This window comes from Vipera ursinii (genome assembly GCF_947247035.1).
Source record: "Vipera ursinii genome assembly, chromosome: 7".
In the NCBI taxonomy this organism is placed as follows: domain Eukaryota; kingdom Metazoa; phylum Chordata; class Lepidosauria; order Squamata; family Viperidae; genus Vipera; species Vipera ursinii.
The window spans coordinates 62015400-62036409 of NC_139521.1; the positions used below are offsets into that span (position 1 = coordinate 62015400).

The 21010-nt window shown below is 39.4% G+C and overlaps 1 protein-coding gene across 3 annotated transcripts in view; it reads right to left on the bottom strand.

Annotated features, from left to right (window-relative positions):
* Window positions 1-13546, bottom strand: part of SMARCAD1 (SNF2 related chromatin remodeling ATPase with DExD box 1) — a 42979-nt gene extending 29433 nt beyond the window's left edge. For all 3 annotated transcript variants that reach the window (XM_083367819.1, XM_083367818.1, XM_083367817.1), the window contains exons 1-3: window positions 13423-13546; window positions 3734-4031; window positions 7-178 (exon numbers count right to left, since the gene is read on the bottom strand). In XM_083367819.1, coding sequence (XP_083223945.1) covers window positions 7-178; window positions 3734-3944 — 383 coding nt within the window. In that variant the 5' untranslated portion in view covers window positions 3945-4031; window positions 13423-13546. The remainder of the gene's footprint in view (window positions 1-6; window positions 179-3733; window positions 4032-13422) is intronic.
* Between the last annotated feature and the right edge of the window lie 7464 nt (window positions 13547-21010).

Sequence of the window (21010 nt, forward strand, 5' to 3'; positions counted from 1 at the left end):
ACTTACATTATAATAACATCCTTTCTAGAAACCGAGGATTGCTTTGTATTGTTGTATTTCACTTGTACTTCTTCATCTTCACTTTCAGATGACAATTCAATAACATCTTTCCTAAATTTAAAATACTTTGGTTGTACTGTCCTCTTAGCTTCAGGAGTTTCTGGAATACTGGAGTCATCTTTGGAAGCAGAATGATTGATACAAAATATGCATTATTCATAAACAGAATTAAAATGCTTTTTGTAACTAAGGTGTATTTTGTGATACAATGATAAAATAAAAAATTGTTCGTAACCGTGAATTCTTAAATCAGTGATGGCAAAGACAAATGTGAACACACACATTTGATATGTGAAGCATGGTGAAATTTTATTGACAAACTGTAATAGGAACATATGGCTAAAAAGATTTACCAATATAGCAAGATGGAAATCAAGAAAGAACTTGTAACTTGAAGTGCATTGGACTCAATAAAACATAACTTACAGATATAGGTTATGTTTCATTAGACTTCCAATGAAACATGTGTTTCCCAAATTTGTCTGGTTTATATAACCATCACTCAGTCTGATTCAAGAATATTTTATTCTCAAGAATATTTGCACCAAAGCATTCAATAAATTCAGAATGGATTATAAATAGACATCTCTTGAACAATAACCAAAAAAATTAAAGATTAAGAAAATTTATAAACAAAACTAATTGTTTTAAGATTTTGACTAATAATGTAATCTATGAGGTCAAGGAAATGGAAACCTTTGTTTAAAGATCAAATGGTTTCTAACAGCTACAGCTGTTCTGAGGACTTCTAAAATTTGGTCACCCAGAAGGATAATATAACCAGTACAGTATCATTAATATAGAAGATAAATGAGCCGAGTAAATATTTATTTATTTATTTATTTATTTATTTATTTATTTATTTATTTATTTATTTATTTATTTATTTATGGGATTTATATCCCGCCCTATCTCCCGAAGGACTCAGGGCGGCTAACAACAAAACATATAATTACAGAAATTAAGATAAAAATAAAATTAAAATCATCTGTGCAATAAATTAAAATTAAAAATTAAAAATAAATTAAAAATTGTAAATATAATTAAAATGCCTGTCAGTCCAGGTCAGCCAGGTGGAAAAGGAGTGTTAAATAGCCCTGTTTAACTCCTCTCTCCAATAAGATAGGGTCTGACAAGGACCGCTATGGGCCTATTCTTATTCTACCTGAAATGTCAGAACTGTATGTAGTTCAACGATTAGTTTAAGAAAGTGCTTATCGATATCTGTCATAGCTAATTTTTCCCATAGTTAAGATTTGTCAATGGCAGAGGTAGCCTATTGATATATTTTTCAATAAGGATCTTCAAAGTCCTTATTGCATAATAACCTACTATGTTATATCCTTTTTTAAACTCTGCCTGTTCTGGATACAAGAGTTTTGTTTCTTCCTCCCAATCTTCTAATTTGTTCAGAAACTTTTATATAGCATAGAAGAAGTATCTAGCAGAGTAATCGGGCAATAATGGGCAGGTTGTTCTCATTTGCCCTTTTTAAAGATAAGGTGTATTATACTTTGTTTCTAGTGCATATAGGTGCAACACATGCTTTATCTATTTCTGAGAAGAATCTAGTCAAGATGGAGACCCACCAGGAATTATTCATCTTCTATACATCTGCAGAATCATATTCTCACCAGCTTTTTCAAAGGCCAAGGTTGAAATCAGCTGCTTATTTTCAGGTATTGAGATAGCTGGAGAGTCTAATAATATGCTTAGTTACTATTTAGTGGACTTTTATTAATTCAGTACTTGGGCAACTTAGACTTACTTCAGTCAAGACAATCTAAGACAATACAGTCTTAATCAGGCCTTAAATTTAAGGCATATTGGAGCATTGGAAGTTGAAAAAGGAACTTGTAGTTACATTTTCAAGAATTTTGACTGGATTGCTTCTAAAATAAGAGGCTCCTTATAAATATGTAACTAAGCACTAACATATCGTGTTTTACCAAAAGTAAGACCTGCCCCCAAAATAAGCCCTAGCTTGATTTTGGGGGGCGGGCCTAATATGAGCCCTACCCCAAAAATAAGCCTAAGTTTTGGGGCAAGGCACATGCCTAAAAATCAAGCTAGTGTTGGGGTAGGGTGGTGGGATGGAGCTGCCCCATGTGCCCTGCACCCACTTACCAGGCCTCCCATGAATTGACACCTGCATCTCTCCGGGCCACTTCTGCAATATCCCCCAGCCTGCACTTTGCAGTCAGAGGCCTTTGCGAAAGGCCTCTTCAACTGAGAACCGAGCTATGGATTCAATCCGTAGCTTGGTTCTCAGCTGCAGAGGCCTTTCCAGAAGACCTCTGACTTTGAAATGCAGGCCGGAGCTCCATTCTCAATTGCAGAATGAAGCTGCTCCTTCAGCCACAGAAGTGGGCCGGCTAGGTGGGGCTGTCAGTGCTGCCGCCATGAGGTGAGTGGAAAAGACACCCCAAAAGTAAGACCTGGTGCCTCTTTTGGAGGCAAGAAAATAAAATAAAAATAAGACTGGGTCTTATTTTTGGGGAAATACGGTAGCAGCAAACTCAGAATGTTGGTTTTAAATAGCTGCTGAAACATAATTGTTACCAAACTGACCAGAAAATCTAGCAATTGCAAAGAAAGCTTTCAGGGCTTTCACTAGAAGCTTTTTTCTTTCAATATGCCAGCAGTCAGAAGACTGAAAATTGAGACCTAGCTACTTAAAAGATTTTACCAGCTTGAATGAGGTTGCTGTGAATTGTCACCTAACTGGGGCCTTAAAATTTCTCATGCCCAGGATGCCCATTATCTTTGATTTTTAACTTTTTATTTTAATTTTAATTGGGTTTTTTTGTACTATTTAGCCTTTTATTATAAGTCACCCAGAGTCACTGTATTAGTGAGATGAGCAGTGTAGTAATTTAATAAATCATGAATGAAGGTGAATATACATATCCCAGGATGTTACAGGATCCAATCTGGGTCAGTCACAGGGACCAGAGATTTTGTCTTCCAAGTTTTCGGACTTGTGCTGAAACCCATCTTCAGGAGACTTCTCTCTAGCAGAGTGTGTGCTGTTCTCTGTGTGGCATTTCTAGTGCCTGTTGTATGTGGCTTTTCAGATGGATTGGGTGGCTGGCTTTTAAGTCATTAGCTGTTGTTTATTTGTGCTGCCCAGCTCTCACCTACTAAGTATTTGATAGGCTGGTCGTAAATTGTGACTCCTTTGACTGACGAGGGGTCTGTTTCCCAGGCTTCAATCACTTCCCTGGCTGTTTTAGAGCCTCCTCATCCAACAATCTTAGTAGCTGTAAAATTGTGTGTGTCCTTGTTTATTGCAGTGTGAGGCTACCAATGAGTTCGGGTCTCCTCGTATGACCTTTTGCCTGTGTTCTTGCAATCTGGTGGTTAGCTTTCTCCCTGTCTGTTCTACATAGTCACAGGGGCAATCCATGCAGAGGATTTGATAGATTACAGAGAGAAGTTCCTTAAAGATGGGCTCCAGTATGAGTCTGAAAGTTTGGAAGATAAAATCTCTGGTCCTAGTGACCGACCAGATTGAATCCTGCAATTTAAAAAATAACTAAATAGTTTTCTAGAGAATACCAGTATTTTTGTTTTGGTGTAATTTATTTTGAAGTGTTCTCTAGAGGAGTAAAGTGATGTACGTGGAGACTTGATTAATTTATAAATTAGAAAAAAACAAAACAGGATTTACCAGTTTCCTCAGACACATCAGATGCTGGAGAGGTTGGTTCACTAGTATGATCATCATTATCTTCCCCACCAACAATAGTAGCCTGATCTTCTGAAGGAGAAGGGATTGTGGGTGCTTTTTGATCTTCAGGAGAATCTGAAGTTGGAGCATTCTGTCCTTCAACGTTGGTCCTCTTCTCAAAGCGAAAGCGGTCCAAATTAAATGAATTCATGGTCTTTGTGCTTCACTTCTGCCAGTTTATAATGTTCAATTTTAAAATAGGTGGGAATTATAACGGCCCCTCATAAACGAAGTGTAACTGGAGAAAAAAATAAGGCAGGTTATTAAAGAAGATGATCAACGCTATAATGTAGTTTAAGGTGTGTATCTTAGCAAGCTTCAGCTGTGGTTATCAGTCAGCACTGCTCTAATCTTGCCCTAGTTTTTTCAGATAATTCTTTCCAAACTGTTTTAATGCTGTACATTTTAAGACAAGTGCCTTCATTGCAAGATGCTAGAAAAACTCATGTTTACTCTCTTCATACATTCCTTACACGTATTACCAGTATATTGGATAATTCTGTCTGCGATACTATCTTAATTCTAAGATTAAATTAATTTTAGTGACTGCTTTAACAACCAGAGTTTCAAACATTACCAATGTTTCCTTTTTATTAATACATGATTTTATACCATTTTTATACGACCCTTAAAGCATGAGTCCTGAAAAAGCAGTATAGACATGTTTTAGATAAAAATGGAGTCCCCATGAATCAATATTACCTTTTTGTTCCCATTTCTACTATTTTTGGGTGCACATGTCATACAAAGCCAAGATCTGTCTAAATGTTTGTTGAATAAGGTATAATTTACTTAGTTAATATATCATACTAACATATTAGGCATCATTTATAAACTCTAATCATCATTCCAAAGAGTCCAAAGATCACTCTAAAACAAAAACAAATAAACCCATCCCCCTGTGTATTTTTACAGACAAAACTATTCCACTGCAAACATTTAAGATTTCAATCAGTGTAAACTTTAGACAAATATCTGATATTTGGATCATTAGAAAGGCATTCCACTAATAATCTTGTACATACATACTCATCATATTCCCATACCCAGACAGGAGAATATGATACCTATCTGACAGGAGAAGCTTATAAAGTATCTCTGCAAGTCTGGACAAAAGACTTGGCTATTTTTGTAATTCGGAGAGAAATACATGTTCCTACATATTATAAAAAAAACTTCATTTGAAGAATTTGGCCAGCTATTTATCTCAAGCAGTTATTTCACAGCCAGGCTGGATCATTAAATAGATGTATAATACTGAACTATTGTCTTGATCCAGTACCAGTCTGTTCAGTCAACAATTATGGAGCCAAAATATTTATATTAGTTAAATGGGTGCCTGTGTGAAATACAGATGGATTTTAACATTAAGAAACCACTACAGGGGCATTTTCTTATATTAGTAGTCCTTGAATTATGACCACAAAATTTCTATTGCTAAGCAAGACAGTTACAGTATTAAATGAGTCATATCCAATTTTATGAACTCTGTTACCACAGTTGTTAAGCAAATCACTGTAGGTGTTATGTGAATCATGCAGTCATTAAATGAATGATTTTGCTTGTTGTAAGCCAGCTGGGAAGGTTGCAAATGGTCATTACATCATCCCAGAACATGCAATCATTGTAAATACATGCCCAGTTGCCAAGTGTCTGAATTTCGATCATGTGACCGTGGGGATGTAGCCACAGTCATAAATATGGAGAGTGGTTGTAACTCACTTTTTTCAGTGACATTGTAACTTTGAAAATGAGTGTTGTGAGACAAGGACTACCTCTACGTTAATCCATGAAAAGGATGTGGCCAAGGGAAGGATTAAGTAACAAGTGCAATATAGTTTAACATGACCAAATAACTATTGGGTTTTTTCCCCCTCATGACTGAAAACAATTGCCTCATCTCAAATATCAATTATCAGTCTTAATTCTTCCTAACGTGCACAATCATCTATATAGATACTAGTTGAATTTGGGATTTTGAGATAGATAAAGTTGAAAATATACAGACAGTCCTCAACTTATGACCAATTGTTTAATAACTATTTGAAAGGATGCTTTACAATCCCGAAAGCTTTTTCCAGCTGTCATAAAATGTTGCGCTGAACCGTCCCAATCATGACCCCATTCTTGGCAACCTTTTTGCATTTATAATTATTTGCCCAACACCCTACAATTGTGTGATCACGCTAACTGCTTCCCCTAACCCAGAGGTCCCCAACCTTTTGGGCACAAGGGACCAGTTCCATGGAGAAAGGTTTTTCCATGGACCGGAGAGTGCATGGTTTTGTGTGCTGCCTGCATCCCATGGATGGGGCTTTGCTTGTTTCTGCGGACCAGTTGGTGGCATGCCATGGCCCAGTACCGGTGGGGACGAATGACAAGCAGTCAGACCAGAACCAGCTTTAGAAGTGCTGACAGATGAGCAGTCGGTTCCATTGCCACCGGATAGATTACCATCCAAGACAGCGAAGCAGGTAGGGAAAAACAGCAGACACAGCTGCCATCGCTCTCTGAAATTGAGGACGTGGGATTACCACTCCATCACAATGCAAGAGCTTGATGGGCTGCAAAAAAGTGCAGGGCAAAGGTGCTCCATAAAACTGCTTGCACTGAAGGAGTCGAGCCACTAAAATGAGTTACACAGGGACTGCTTCTATTAAAATGGAGCAGCAATCACAATCTCTTGGTTGTTGACGACAGCCCATTAACTCCTACTCAGTGTGCCTTAAGTTGTAAATCTTGCAACCCTCACTTTGGCTGACAATCTGCCAAATGCTTTGACCCTCGGACTCCATTTGACTACTCTCCTAGGTGCCGCTTTGATTTGGAACACTTGTAAGCCAAACCTGATTAACTTTCAGAGGGGAGAATCTGTGTTTATACTTCAAGTGTGCATTTACAAATCTTGTTTAGTAAAGAGAACAAACCATTCCTTTGTGTATTTGTGTGTGCTTGACCTGGGAGAGGCAACCTTGTAGGAAAGCTGCACTTTGCATCACTGGGCATGCTTGCAGCTGCAGAGAAAGTCAAAGGAAAGTGGACCAGGGCATGATGGGGTGGGGGCCCTCTCCCATGGCACTCCACTTAACAACCTGAAGGGATTGTTTGATGATTGCAGTTTGGAAAGTAAGGATTACAGTCATTGAGTGAAGTGGTCACATGAATGTCTCACTTAACAACCACTTCACTCAACAATAGAAATTCCTGTTCCAATTGTGGTGGTAAATCAAGGACTACTTTACAGGATATCCTAATTAATTATCATAAGTTGTCATAAAAAGGAGAACGTAAGCACTTCTATTTCTGCTTCTATCTCCCAAATATCCAATAAAAAGAACTTTAATTTTACATGTATCTGCTTCTATATAGTAAGCTCTAGGAGTTGGATAGAGACACAACTACTATGACAGAAGATATTCAAAATTCATTTTGAACAAATGTGCCTGGCAACTCCCTTTGCCTGTACAATAGGATTGAGACAAAGACATATTCTCACAGAAGCAAATATTCAACTCAGACACAACTATTACCATGATGGTGTAAATATATGACATTGCTTGCAAATAGTTTTGAGAAAAATTACATCATTTTTAAAAACAAAATAATCACGATTCAGATTGAAAATTGTTTGCAATTATTTAATTTATGACCCTCATAGCTGTTGCTTCCATATGTGTATTTCCTTATAATATGTCCTGTGGAATAAAATAGTAACAAATAAAATAAGCAGAGTAAATGTCATATAGAAAAGAACTGAATGTTGTTTCCACAGTATAGTTTGATTTTATAAAACATTATGTTTTCTGTAATAGCTATTATTCTCCCAAGCCAACTGCTTTTTAATGAAAAGCTAACTGAAATTTAGATGGCCTTTGATATCATTCTGCTTTATTAATTTCTGTGCTTTGTTAAGAAATAGTTTTATTTACCATTTATTATTATATTATATTATATTATACCATTATATTTATTAAAAAATATAATAATCAATACAAGACACAACCTATCCTAATTTCTATTAGAAACCATCAAAGCCCTGGCAAACCCATTCATTTGTACTTGATGTATAAATCCACAACTAATTTCACAATTTTTCCTCTGTGTAGCAAAGACGTACAGTCATGACCGAAATTGTTGGCACCCCAGAAATTTTTCCAGAAAATCAAGTATTTCTCACAGAAAAGTATTGCAGGAACACATGTTTTGCTATACACAGGTTTATTCCCTTTGTGTGTATTGGAACACAACAAAAAAGGGAGGAAAAAAAGCATATTGGACATAATGTGAAACAAAACTCCAAAAATGGGCTGGACAAAATTATTGGCACCCTTTCAAAATTGTGGATAAATAAGATTGTTTCAAGCATGTGATGCTCCTTTAAACTCACCTGGGGCAAGTAACAGGTGTGGGCAATATAAAAATCACACCTGAAAGCAGATAAAAAGGAGAGAAGTTCACTTAGTCTTTCCATTGTGTGTCTGTGTGTGCCACACTAAGCATGGACAACAGACCGAGGAGAAGAGAACTGTCTGAGGACTTGAGAACCAAAATTGTGGACAAATATCAACAATCTCAAGGTTACAAGTGCATCTCTAGAGATCTAGATTTGCCTTTGTCCACAGTGCACAACATTATAAAGAAGTTTGCAACCCATGGCACTGTAGCGAATCTCCCTGGTCATGGACGGAAGAGAAAAATTGATGAAAGGTTGCAACGCAGGATAGTCCGGATGGTGGATAAGCAGCCCCAAACAAGTTCCAAAGGAATGCAAGCTGTCCTGCAGGCTCAGGGAGCATCAGTGTCAGCGCAAACTATCCGTCGACATTTAAATGAAATGAAATGCTATGGCAGGAGACCAGGAGGTCCCCACTGCTGACACAGAGACATAAAAAAGCAAGATTAGAGTTTGCCAAAATGTACTTGAGTAAGCCAAAATCCTTCTGGGAAAACGTCTTGTGGACAGATGACACCAAGATAGAGCTTTTTGGTAAAGCACATCATTCTACTGTTTACCGAAAACGAAATGAGGCCTACAAAGAAAAGAACACAGTACCTATAGTGAGAAGGGACGCGGTGGCTCAGTGGGTTAGGACGCTGAACTTGTCGATCGGAAGGTCGGCAGTTTGGCGGGTCGAATCCCGAGTGCCGCGTAGCAGAGTGAGCGCCTGTTACTCGTCCCAGCTTCTGCCAACCTAGCAGTTCAAAAGCATGTAAAAATGCAAGTAGAAAAATAGGGACCACTACGGTGGGAAGGTAACAGCGTTCCGTGTGCCTTTGGCATCTAGTCATGCTGGCCACATGACCACGGAGACGTCCTCGGACAAGCGCTGGCTCTTCGGCTTTGAAACGGAGATGAGCACCACCCCCTAGAGTCGGAAACGACTAGCACGCATGTGCGGGGGAACCTTTACCTTTACCTTACCTATAGTGAAATATGGTGGAGGTTCAATGATGTTTTGGGGTTGTTTTGCTGCCTCTGGCACTGGGTGCCTTGAATGTGTGCAAGGCATCATGAAATCTGAGGATTACCAAAGGATTTTGGGTCGCACTGTAGAGCCCAGTGTCAGGAAGCTGGGTTTGCGTCTGAGATCTTGGGTCTTCCAGCAGGACAATGACCCCAAACATACGTCAAAAAGCACCCAGAAATGGATGGCAAGAAAGCGCTGGAGAGTTCTGAAGTGGCCAGCAATGAGTCCAGATCTGAATCCCATTGAACACCTGTGGAGAGATCTTAAAATTGCTGTTGGGAAAAGGCGCCCTTCCAATAAGAGAGACCTGCAGCAGTTTGCAAAGGAAGAGTGGTCCAAAATTCCAGGTGAGAGGTGTAAGAAGCTTATTGATGGTTATAGGAAGCGCCTGATTTCAGTTATTTTTTCCCAAAGGGTGTGCAACCAAATATTAAGGGTGGCAATAATTTTGTCCAGCCCATTTTTGGAGTTTTGTTTCACATTATGTCCAATTTGCTTTTTCCCCTCCCTTTTTTGTTGTGTTCCAATACACACAAAGGGAATAAACCTGTGTATAGCAAAATATGCGTTCCTGCAATACTTTTCTGTGAGAAATACTTGATTTTCTGAAAACATTTCTGGGGTGCCAACAATTTCGGCCACGACTGTATATAGCAAATTGTCATCTTCCAATAGATGAGACCAATTAAAAAAGAACTCTGAGGCTTGAGTTTTCCTCTAAGAACATGTTTATTGGTTACAAAGTATCTGCAGAGTCAAAAATGAAACCAAGACTAAAATTGCCTCCCAAAAGTTACATTATACAAAGTTAAACTTCCCACTCCAGTACTATGAAATCAACTATGTTTCCCAATAGAATAGTTTGGCGGGCTTTCTAGCATAAGGCTCATCCCCCCCCAGCCTAACAAACAGAAATGACCTTGGTTCCCATGGGACAAAGAATTGTTTAAACCAGCATAAAAATTCCATAGCCCTCCTCCCATTCTTGTGGCAACTGAAAACGAGCAAAATGGCTTCAGCCAGGTTCGTTGCAGAGTTTACACAAATATTCTAACTCTGAAAGCTTCTGCCTATAAATAAAATTCAAATGCACTCACAAAGTTTTTATCTGAAACTCTGAGCCAGACTATTAAGGTTGTGGCACAATTTAGTACAATGTCCAGACATTTTAAGGGCATTCACCTTTTGTATAACACAAAGAAGTTTATGTGTTTGTATAAGTTTACCCTTGACAAAACTATTAGTTTCAACACTTGGGGTCCTTCAAATATACGGTAATTGTTATGCTTTTAATGTGAGTAGCCTACATGGAGGGCCCTAAAAAGAGTGAAGCTGAATATACTTATGGAAGTATATTCTCCATTCATATACTTATTTTATATTTGAAATTTCATTCATTCTCTCTGTATGACTAAACAACTGCAAGGTACTTTTCTACATCAATTTTTGACTCTACTTGTTTTATCACATTCATATTTAATACCACATCCACACTGCATTCAAGTTACTCTTATATTTTTCATGACATAACCAATTCTTATTTGCATATAACAAACTAGACAGAAGCATGCTTTTATACCCATTTTAAATTTTTAATATATAATATCTCCTGCAATAGGCCACAAACTACCCAGAATTTTATTATCAGCATTTGTATTTAAAATTCCTCCATCTGTTTTTCTATTTTCAGGGAACAATCTACTAAGATTCAGGTAGCCATTATTTGCTCTAGTTTTTGCCATGAATGTATACTTTATAATATTTTATTTCATTTTTTCTGTCAAACACAACTCTCACAAACTTTGATATATTAATTTGTAGTTCCATATTCCTCTAACATGTTCATATGCTAACATTTTTGGAACTAACTGCTGGTCTTAGCCAACACAGCATCCTCTGAATATACAGGTATATTCATGTTTCCAACCAACAGATCTCTAACTTCACCCAAGAATGACTTAAAAGATATAAAAAATATATTAAAAAACCCAAGAGGAATTGCCTTATATGCTGTCACCATTGAATCATTGTTAAACACTGAATTTATTTTCACATAATTTATTTTTACCATAAAACACTCAGCAAACAACCTTCAACCCTGTATTTAAATAAAAACATACCATAATTCAAACCGACTAATTTTTATAGAATATTCTTTATTGACCATGTGTGATTGGGCACACAAGGAATTGGTCTCCGGTGTGTAAGCTTTCAGTACATGCAAGCAACAAAATGATAAATCATAAGAAACAACCAACAAAGTGATAGTCATAAGACACCAACAGGAAACTGCAATTAACACATTTTTATCATTTAATCAAAATATTTCAGATCATCTCTATAACTAAGACTGCACATCCTGCTACAGCAGAAAACCTAGCTCATTATACTGCACAGGTTTGTGTATAATAAATGTAAAGGTAGTCCTCATTTAGTGATCAGCAAACTGTCCCTGTGCTTATGATCTTCATTCAGCTTTCCTTTGCTTTACAACCAGTAAAGGTCACAAGTGCAAGAACTGGTTGTAAACTTCTTTTTTTCATCACCATCCTTTCTATATATATGGGTGAGTTGATAAGAGGACTACCTAGAACAGGGGTAGGCAACCTCGGCTCTTTTATGACTCATGGACTTCAACTCCCAGAATTCCTGAGTCAGCTATGCTGACTCAGGAATTCTGGGAGTTGAAGTCCATGAGTCATAAAAGAGCCGAGGTTGCCTACCCCTGACCTAGAAGATTCATCGAAATGCTACAAGACTTGTATCATGACCAGTGCTTTTTTTGTAAAAGAAAAAGGTGCCGGAACTCACACATGTCATACAACCCGCCTTGCCTACCCTACAAGGTTCCATCCAAAAAAGGTGCCGGAACTCTGTTCTGAGCGTTCTATGATAAAAAAAAGCCCTGATCATGACCATGGATCATTATTTCACTATACCACAGGTCTGCAACCCGCGGCTCTTTCAGCCATCTCCTGCGGCTCCCAGTCCTCTGCCATGTGCAGTCCAAAAAAAAAAAAAAAAGTGGGACTAAAAAAGTTCAACCAATCAATTCAAATATGCAAGGTAGGTGCATATCTCGCCTTGGCTCCACTCTTCAGTCAAATCCTGTTCTGCGCATGTGCGTATGTACGCGCATGGGCACACATTTTTTGCGGCTCCCAGTTTTTCCTTTTGTGAGGGAACCGGTTCCGAGTGGCTCTTTCACTGTTTCAGGTTGCTGACCCCTGCACTATACTCTCTCTTTTTGTTTTTTAAATGCATGCGTAACAACTGCAGAATATTTTTTTTAATACACCTGCATTAGAAAGATGGGTATGTGGGTACATGTGATTTTTTGGGGTCATATTTATGTAGTGTATATTGGAGGTGGTGACCACTTTGAGAGCTGTATGGGACGAATTTTCATTCTAAGGTATGCCAATCAGTGTACATTTAAAGTGGCAATAAAGTATCCTATTCTATTCTACCTGGTGATAAGGTGGGTTATCTTCAATCTGTAACGAGGGCATCTATCTCTCTTCAGAAAGGCGTTCGTCCTCACCTGTGGGCAGATCATTCCGGGTTGCCTTCCCCTCTGGCGTGATTTCCTCTGCCCCCCCCCGCCGCCCCCGGCCTCATTTGTAGGAAACGAGAATCCCACATAACAGCATATTTTTCACCTTAACTCTCGTTCATCGACACGCAACTCCCCTCTCTCTCCCCTGCAACACGATTTCTCTCCAGAATCGAGCAGGCCTTAATCTTCCCCCCACCCACCCACCCACCCCCGGTCTCTCGAGGGTTCCCCTCACCGCTTTTCCGGCCACCTCCCCCCCCCCAAAATCCCCTTTTATTCGATTTCCCTCTCTTTTCCACCATCTTCCTCGCATCTCTCCCAGCCTCCCCAGCCGCCTTCCCTTGGCATCGCTGGCACGGCCCCCACCCGGGTTTCCAGACCGCCACGACCACGCGGGGGCAAGGGGGAGGGGAACACCTCGGTACCCCCGTCCACGCGAGCGCCCTCCCCTCCCGGCGTGCTTTTTCCCCGCGGCTGAGCCGAACTGCGAGGAAGAGATGGAGACAAAGGCGAGAAGGGGGAGGGGGGTGGAGGAGAGGAAGCCGGGCGGGCCGGCGAGCGAGCATCTTCCAGCCAGCCCCGATTTCCCGCGGTTTCCTTACCCGCGTGCCCGCTCCGACGAGGCGCGAGCCCTCGGAGCGCCTTCGGAGGGGCGGCAGCGGCAAAACAAGCTGCGGGCTAAAGCGCTGGGGCAGAAGGAACCCGGCGGCGGCGGCGGCGGCGGCGATGACGACACAACAGCGACAGTCATGACGACAAAAGGATGCGTCGAGCCCTTTGCCAGGAGCCGGGCGGCCCTGGACTTTTCAGAAAGCCTGCTACCTTCCAAACGGCGCTTAGTGATGACCTCACGCCCGTTCCCTGTGCCCAGCATCCCTTCCTCACCCCCACCCCTACCCTGAATAGCCGAAGGTGTTTTACTTTACATTTAATGGGGAGGGTGATGATGCCCAAGCGCGCGGAACGGCCGAACCGCAATGGGAGTGCGCAGGCGCAGTTCCCCGCGCTTGCCTTGAGAAGCGGCTGAAAAGTAATTCGTGATCCTTTTTGGGGCGAAGTTGACTGAAGAATTCCTTGACTTCCAGTCGTTTGTGATATTTAAAGTTGTTGGATTTCAGTTCAGCGCTGGATAGTATGAGTCACGAAGGAGGCCCTCTTAACTATTTTTGCGTTGTTTGTGGCGGTACCTTCACACTCCTGAAGTGCAGAAACTCCTTATCACTTGGGGTACCCAATGCGGTGTTCATGAACAAAATAGGTTGAACTCAAAATGTGTGCTTCATGTGGAGTTGCCAGTGCTTCTGAGAGCTCATCCAGCTACTCTGGAAATGTTTTGAGCTGGAAACAACCCTTTTGAGCTTCGTTTTGAGTTTGTTTCACAGAAAAAAAAAATCATTCCCAACCATTAGTTCCTTGCCCAATTAACCAGACAATGGTAGGCAAATAACCAGTATTTTATCCTGCAACTGCAAAATAAACATTCAATTACCAGCAAAGTTAAACAGGAATAGGAATAGGAATAGGAATGGAATGGAATAGAATTCTTTATTGGCCAAGTGTGATTGGACACACAAGGAATTTGCCTCTGGTGCGTAAGCTCTCAGTATACGTACAAGCAACAAGTGATAAATTGTGATCGTAATCAAAATACAATCATCATAAACCATAAGATAACAATACTCAGCGATAGGATATTAAATAAGTGTTGGAAGTCAGCACCCACCCACCCACCCTTCTAGAGAAGGAAATATTTTGGGGAATATTAAAAAAAGGCAGAATATTATATTTCCCCAAAGGAATAATGGAGAAAAATCTTAGGCAGAAACCAGTCCCAGTCTCCTTCCCCCAATAAGAACAGCTTTTAGAAATGCAGATTTGGGGCCACTTATTCAGCCACAGCCCCAAAGAAGGTTTTTGCTGATGGGATTAGAAAAGCAAAGACTCCCAAGGACAGGAACATGACCTTTAAGAAATAATACAATTAACCCACCACCGTTAGTAGACCAAAATGGCACACTCAAGCTCAGGTCAAAGTACATAGGAGCAGGAAGAACCTCAAATAAAGCCCAAAGAAGGTACAATTCGTATTTGTGGATAGCATGAGGTAATATGATCAAATTATATTATTTGTATCATTTGGGTTATGATGTCAAGATATTTGTGATATTATTGTGTCCCTTGTCCCCTCTGTGGGCACCCCCAGTGGAATTTATAAAGCAGATTTTTTTTGCTAGGGATAGAATACTGTAGTTCTGCTTCTATGTTACTCTGGGACTAAGATGAACAAGAAACTCAGAATGGCCTCATCATCATTCTTTTTTAGTAAAATCAAGGTTTTGTTTTTATAACCTATAACAATATAATAGAACTCCAATAAACTCTTGTAATGTCTGTTTCTTCACTTGTCCTATCTCGAAGGGTTGAAACTTTCTAATATTCCAGATTTCTGTAATTTTCATAGGACTTTATCTGAACCTGATCTACTGTGTTTCCCTGAAAACAAGCCCCTCCCCTAATCTAAGACCTACCCTGATTTTTTGGGGGGCTAATATAAGCCCCGCCCAAAAATAAGCCCTTTTTTAACAAATTTTATTAATTTTCTAATATTGCATTCACATATTTGAAAAGCAGCATGGTGGCTGGGTAGTAGTAATTCAATTACATACAGATATCATTAGTACAGATTTCAGATTGCTACCATAAACATTTCCTCTCTTTTTCCCTTCTTACGTACTGTCTTTTTGTGCATTTAAAGATAAGTGTTATCCAATCGCATAAAAAATAACTTTCTTACATATATCCATAGTTTTTATTTTACACATATTCTAGTTGTTTTAACATATAATCTTTTAGACAATCAATGACCTAATAAATTTTTCAATTTTAATTTCCACTAACATTTAGATTTAACGTTTGATATTTATCATTCCCAAGATTTTTAATATATTCCCAATTCATCTATCACCATTCCTCACAAAATCTAATATTCAAAATACACATCCCGTTTACTTAACTTCTCACCCTCTACGTCAACAAATTAAGGATACAATATGATATCATACCTTTTTACTAATTTTCAGTTTTGCTTTTTTAAGTAGTAATCAATTTTTTTATTTCAGTATTTAATACTTCCTCTCTTCCTCTTTGTATCTGCTATCATAATCATAATCATGATTATGCTTAAACTGATAATTTTCGTTTTTAATGTTCCATAGAGACCTATTTATTACTTTCAACAATAATTTTTTAGCTTATCTACATTATTCACCTTTACATGACCTTTATGCACAAATTAATATTCAAGTTAGCTATTAGTATTTATACTGCTACATTTTAATGACCAAAAATTTTTCTTTATCTCAGTTCATAACAATGTCTTGTGTTCAACATGCACAGCTTACCATATTTTCCGGTGTATAAGACGACTTTTTAACCCATGAAAATCATCTCAAAAGTTGGGGGGTCGTCTTATACGCCGGAAAATAGTACATAAATCAATCGAGCACCCCCGTTCTTGCAAAGCAACTTCAAGCCTCCTTAGTCCAGTCCCCCCTCCAACGTGACTCTCCCTTCCCACCCCCAAGAGCCTCTCAGCCCCTTCCCCTCCCCCTTGCAAACGCCAGACCCCGGAGCTCTTGCGTCTATTCCAAAGGGTGGGTGGAAGGAAAAGGTCCTTTCGGCTCCGGCTTGGCTGTAAGTCAGCGAGCCCGGGAAGGCACGCCCTCCCCTCTCACTGTGGAGGAAGCAAGGCAGGCTGGCGTCTGGCGGGAGCCGGCAGGGCAGTCCTGCGCACGCGAACGCTCCCCGGCTCCTAAGGAGTCCTCAGGGAGCCATGGCAGGCGCCTCACGCTCTTCCCTCTTGAAGCATCATCGGCGGAGCCGTCCAGCGTCGGGCGGGAGCCGGCAGGGCAGTCCTACGCACGCGCGCGCTCCCCGGCTGCTAAGGAGTGCTCCTTAACAGCCGGGGAGCGTGCGCGTGCGCAGGACTGCCCTGCCGGCTCCCGCCAGATGCCAGCCTGCCCTGCTTCCTCCACAGTGAGAGGGGAGGGCGTGCCTTCCCGGGCTCGCTGATTTTCCGGCATATAAGACGAAAAATCTTGAAAATCATCTCAAAAGTTGGGGGATCGTCTTATATGCCCAGTCGTCTTATACGCCGGAAAATACGGTATCTATTTAAGTACATTCTGTTTTAGATTTCAATAAGATGGTCAAAACTCCATTCTTGAATCTTATTCTGCCTTTTTTCCTTTTCCAAATCATCTTCCATGTCCTTGTTTTTGGGTCATTGAACCAATCTCCTTGTAATATCATGTATATTAATTTGATATTGGCAAAACCATCCGGTTGCCATTTTTTTGAGAGGACTTGTAGGTCTAGTGGGTCGTCTCTTTATTCTTCCATATCGACGTGGTTGTTCTGAATTGTTTGTCTTCTCATCCAACTGTTCTTTTCCAGATCCTCTAGTTCCTTCTGTGTTGTATAAGAAACATTTTCCTTTTTCCAAGTTGTCGATACCTTTTCTCGATTTTCAAATATCAATATTTGTTGAATTGTAGATTCTTCTGTCATAGTATTTGAATGTTTCATTTTTCTATTGTATTTTGTATAGATGGTTCTTTAGTTGTGGTCAAAGTTTGGGCTTTCATATCTAGGCTGTCTTCTTGTTCCTTCACATAGCCTCTTAGTATTTCATTGGTAGTGGTAAGAGTTTGAATTAGTGTTTTCAACATAGCAAGAATTTCTTCATCCATAAAGAAATTTTGTTCCTGGCCTTCATCCATATTGGTATTTTAAACTAAAGGCTTTATACTTAGAAAATCCAAGAGAGATATTTTTTTTTCTAGATAGGGAACACAGAGCCTTTAACAGCTGTTGTTTCAGAGCTCTCAAGGTTATGTATCTTATCTATTTCCCTGGGCAGTCAGCCAGGCCCCTTTTAAAGTTTCCCTTTGAGTCCCAAAGTTATCTTAATCTTTTCAGTTTGTTATGCGCTCCTGGCCACTTTCCTTCATGACCAGAGACAAGCTCGCCTGACCAATAACCAGCCAAGACACAGTGAAGGCTTTTTGTTTCGTTTATTGCAATAAGCGGGGAGAGAAGCTATCAAAACTTGGTTCTCTCCAAAGTTTCAACCCAAAATATTCCCATTTTTATAGATCCCTGGCCCCGGCCGCACATCCCTCTTCTTTCCCCATTGGCTGAGGTACTATGAGGTTACACTCTTTCTGACCGCCTCGTACATATTTCCTGCTACATACTAAATCATACATCCCATGTGCATTAAAATTAAGAGATAATTTATGCAAGGTGTGTCAGTTAATCAACTAATTGCACATGCTCAGTTGCCTGGGTTCTGGGCCCTTTTTTGTGACCTCTTAGAAAAAAAATAGGTTCTTTCCTGTTTTGCTAGTTATCTTCTCTTACAGATGTTTTTATAGCTTGTCTTCTTCCTTTCCCACTCTTAAGACCCAGCTAATTTTTGCCTACCTGTTTCACTTACATCCTTTCTTTGTGCTCTCCTTTCCTGGCTCTCATCTTCTCAGTAAATTCAGTTTTAAATTTCTCTTTCAATATTAAAATTTGAAGACCTTTCATTTACTTCTATCAAGTTTTTCTTTTTTTTCATAAGAAGAAACCCAGATTTCCAACAGAAGTAAATAATGAAAAATAAGAAGTAAAAAAATCTTTCAGTCCACATGCTTTAAGCCCTAGTTAGGACTCTGCCCACTCCATCCCACCTCGCTGCCACAATGGGGCAGGAGGCCGCGCGGCACATCGCACCACTGCCATAACGAGGCGAGGCAGGTGGCGGGGTGGAGCTGCTCCACGCGTCCTGCACCCACTTCAGCCCCCACCCCCCAGCCAGGTCATTCCTTGACCTGCAACCTTTCATTCTCCTCCCAAGCCAGACTGCCATGCTATGGCAGATAGGATGGGCAGAGTAGGCCCAGTCCCCCTCCTCCATTTTGGAGCTGGGGGGGAGTGATGGTGAATGGCTCCGCTGCCGCTATACACCAATGGAGGGGCTTTCTTTAAGCTTTGCCCTGCAGATCACCTGCTCATGTGGGCTGCTGGACAGGGTTGTTGTTGCTGCCGCTTTGAGGCAAGGCAGGTATAAGACATCCCCAAAATTAAGACCTAATGCCTATTTTGGAGGCAAAAATAATGTAAGACGGTGTCTTTACTTTTGGGAAACGCGTTAACTCGCATGGTTATTTTTAAGTAGGGTGCCTAGAATTTAACATTTGAGATAGGATCTGACCAATGCAAAATTAAATTAGAATTATATATCCAATGATTTGGAAGCTGTCTTTCTATGGTTGCAAATTTCATTTGCCATTTTTGCAGACATACCAGACTGATTCAACTACTATTTCAAAATATTTTTCACAAATTCCATTGCTAAACTAGTTATCCTCTACCCTATATCTCTGCTTTTTGATTCTAAGTTTAGAAGTACATATCTGTTAAATGTCATTCCATTTTTGAGTGGTTGGTTTTGACCTATTTTAAATAGATGCCAAGTTTGTTTTGAATTTTAGTTGTGTCTTCTAAGGTATTAGTGTCTTATTCAATCTTGTGTCAACTGCTGATTTGATTTTCTCTCCTTCCTTAACCACATCATTAATAAAAATGTTCAGAAATGCATGACTTTGTGGCACCCCAGTTGATATTCAATTTGATCAGAAATTTGTGATTACTCTTTGAATATAATATTCAGGTTATCTGTATATCTGTTTGCCCTGCTGTTCAGCCCACTCTTAACTAGCTTGTATATAAAATGTCATGGAATCTTTATCCGAAACTCTTATCATCAAGATACATTACAGCTACAACTTTACTACAATCTACTAAGAAAATTAGACTAACATTGTTAGACTAACATTGTTAGTCTTCCAAACTTGGCATTCACAAAGACTAACATTGTTAGTCTTCCAAACTTGGCATTCACAATGTACTATGTTGGAGTGCAAGATCATGCCAACATCAAGGCAAACTGTGCAGTTTTCACAGCTGGGTTTCTTTAAAAATATCTTCTTTAGGTGTTCTGTGACAAATATGTCTGTTTTTACAAGGTCATTTTTCAGATTCTTGACTTATATTGCAATATTTCATTTGTAGGGATAATGAAACTTCCTTTCAGAATTGCTCCAGAAGATAGTTTTTTCTTAGTTTACAATTTGTAGCAAAAATAATAACTTGTTAAATAATGGAATTAGTCCAGAAAAAGCAGTAAAGGCTTCTTTCCACTAAGAATTAGAGTTAAGGTTTTAAGTAACAACAGCAATCACTTCTTTCTTTTAATCTACCCAGTGAACCACACTTTGTAATAATAACTTTCTTTTTGTTTCTTAAATGTTCTATAAAATTATTGTTTACTAGCCTGAACTAGTCCAACGTGATTGATGAAATGCTTTTCTTCTTAAAATTCACTTTTAGTCAGCCAAAGAATTTAATAATTATATTTATCATAAAAATATCTCCAGGTCTATTCTTTAGCATAACTCTTTTAGCAGATGAAACATCTGCTGGTGTTTCAGTTAGGAGAGGCACAGCACACTGGGACATTCACTTGTTAAGATCTATTTTTTTTTTTAAAAAAGGTTGGGGAATTGGTGCTGTATAAGAATCTATAGGATCAATTCAGAAATTCTGTTTAGGCCTTTAGATAGTTTATTTTAAGAAATGTACAAATCAACAGACATGTGGTTCATACAGGCAATCCTCATCATACAACCATTTGTTTAGCAACCATTCCAAGTTACAACAGCAATGAAAAAGTGACTTATGAACAGGTCTTCACACTTTTGATCATTGCAGCATCTCCATGGTCACGTGATCAGAATTTGGTCATTTATTTATTTATTTATTTATTTATTTATTTATTTTATTACATTTATATACCGCCCTTTCCCGGAGGACATGGCAACCAGCATGTATTTACAATGGTTGCAGCGTCTTATGGTATAGAATTGCCATTTGCAATCTTTCCAGCTGGCTTCTGACAAGAAAAGTCAATGGGGCAGACCACTGACCACATGATTCAAAACTGCACTTTGCATAAGAACTGCATTGAAATTCTTACATTAAATCTTAGATTTCGGTTGGGTTCTTGGTATGCCCTGAGCTTGATTGCCTTTTTGCACACATTCAGAGAGTGGAGTTTGTTTACATATAGTAGTTTGCCCT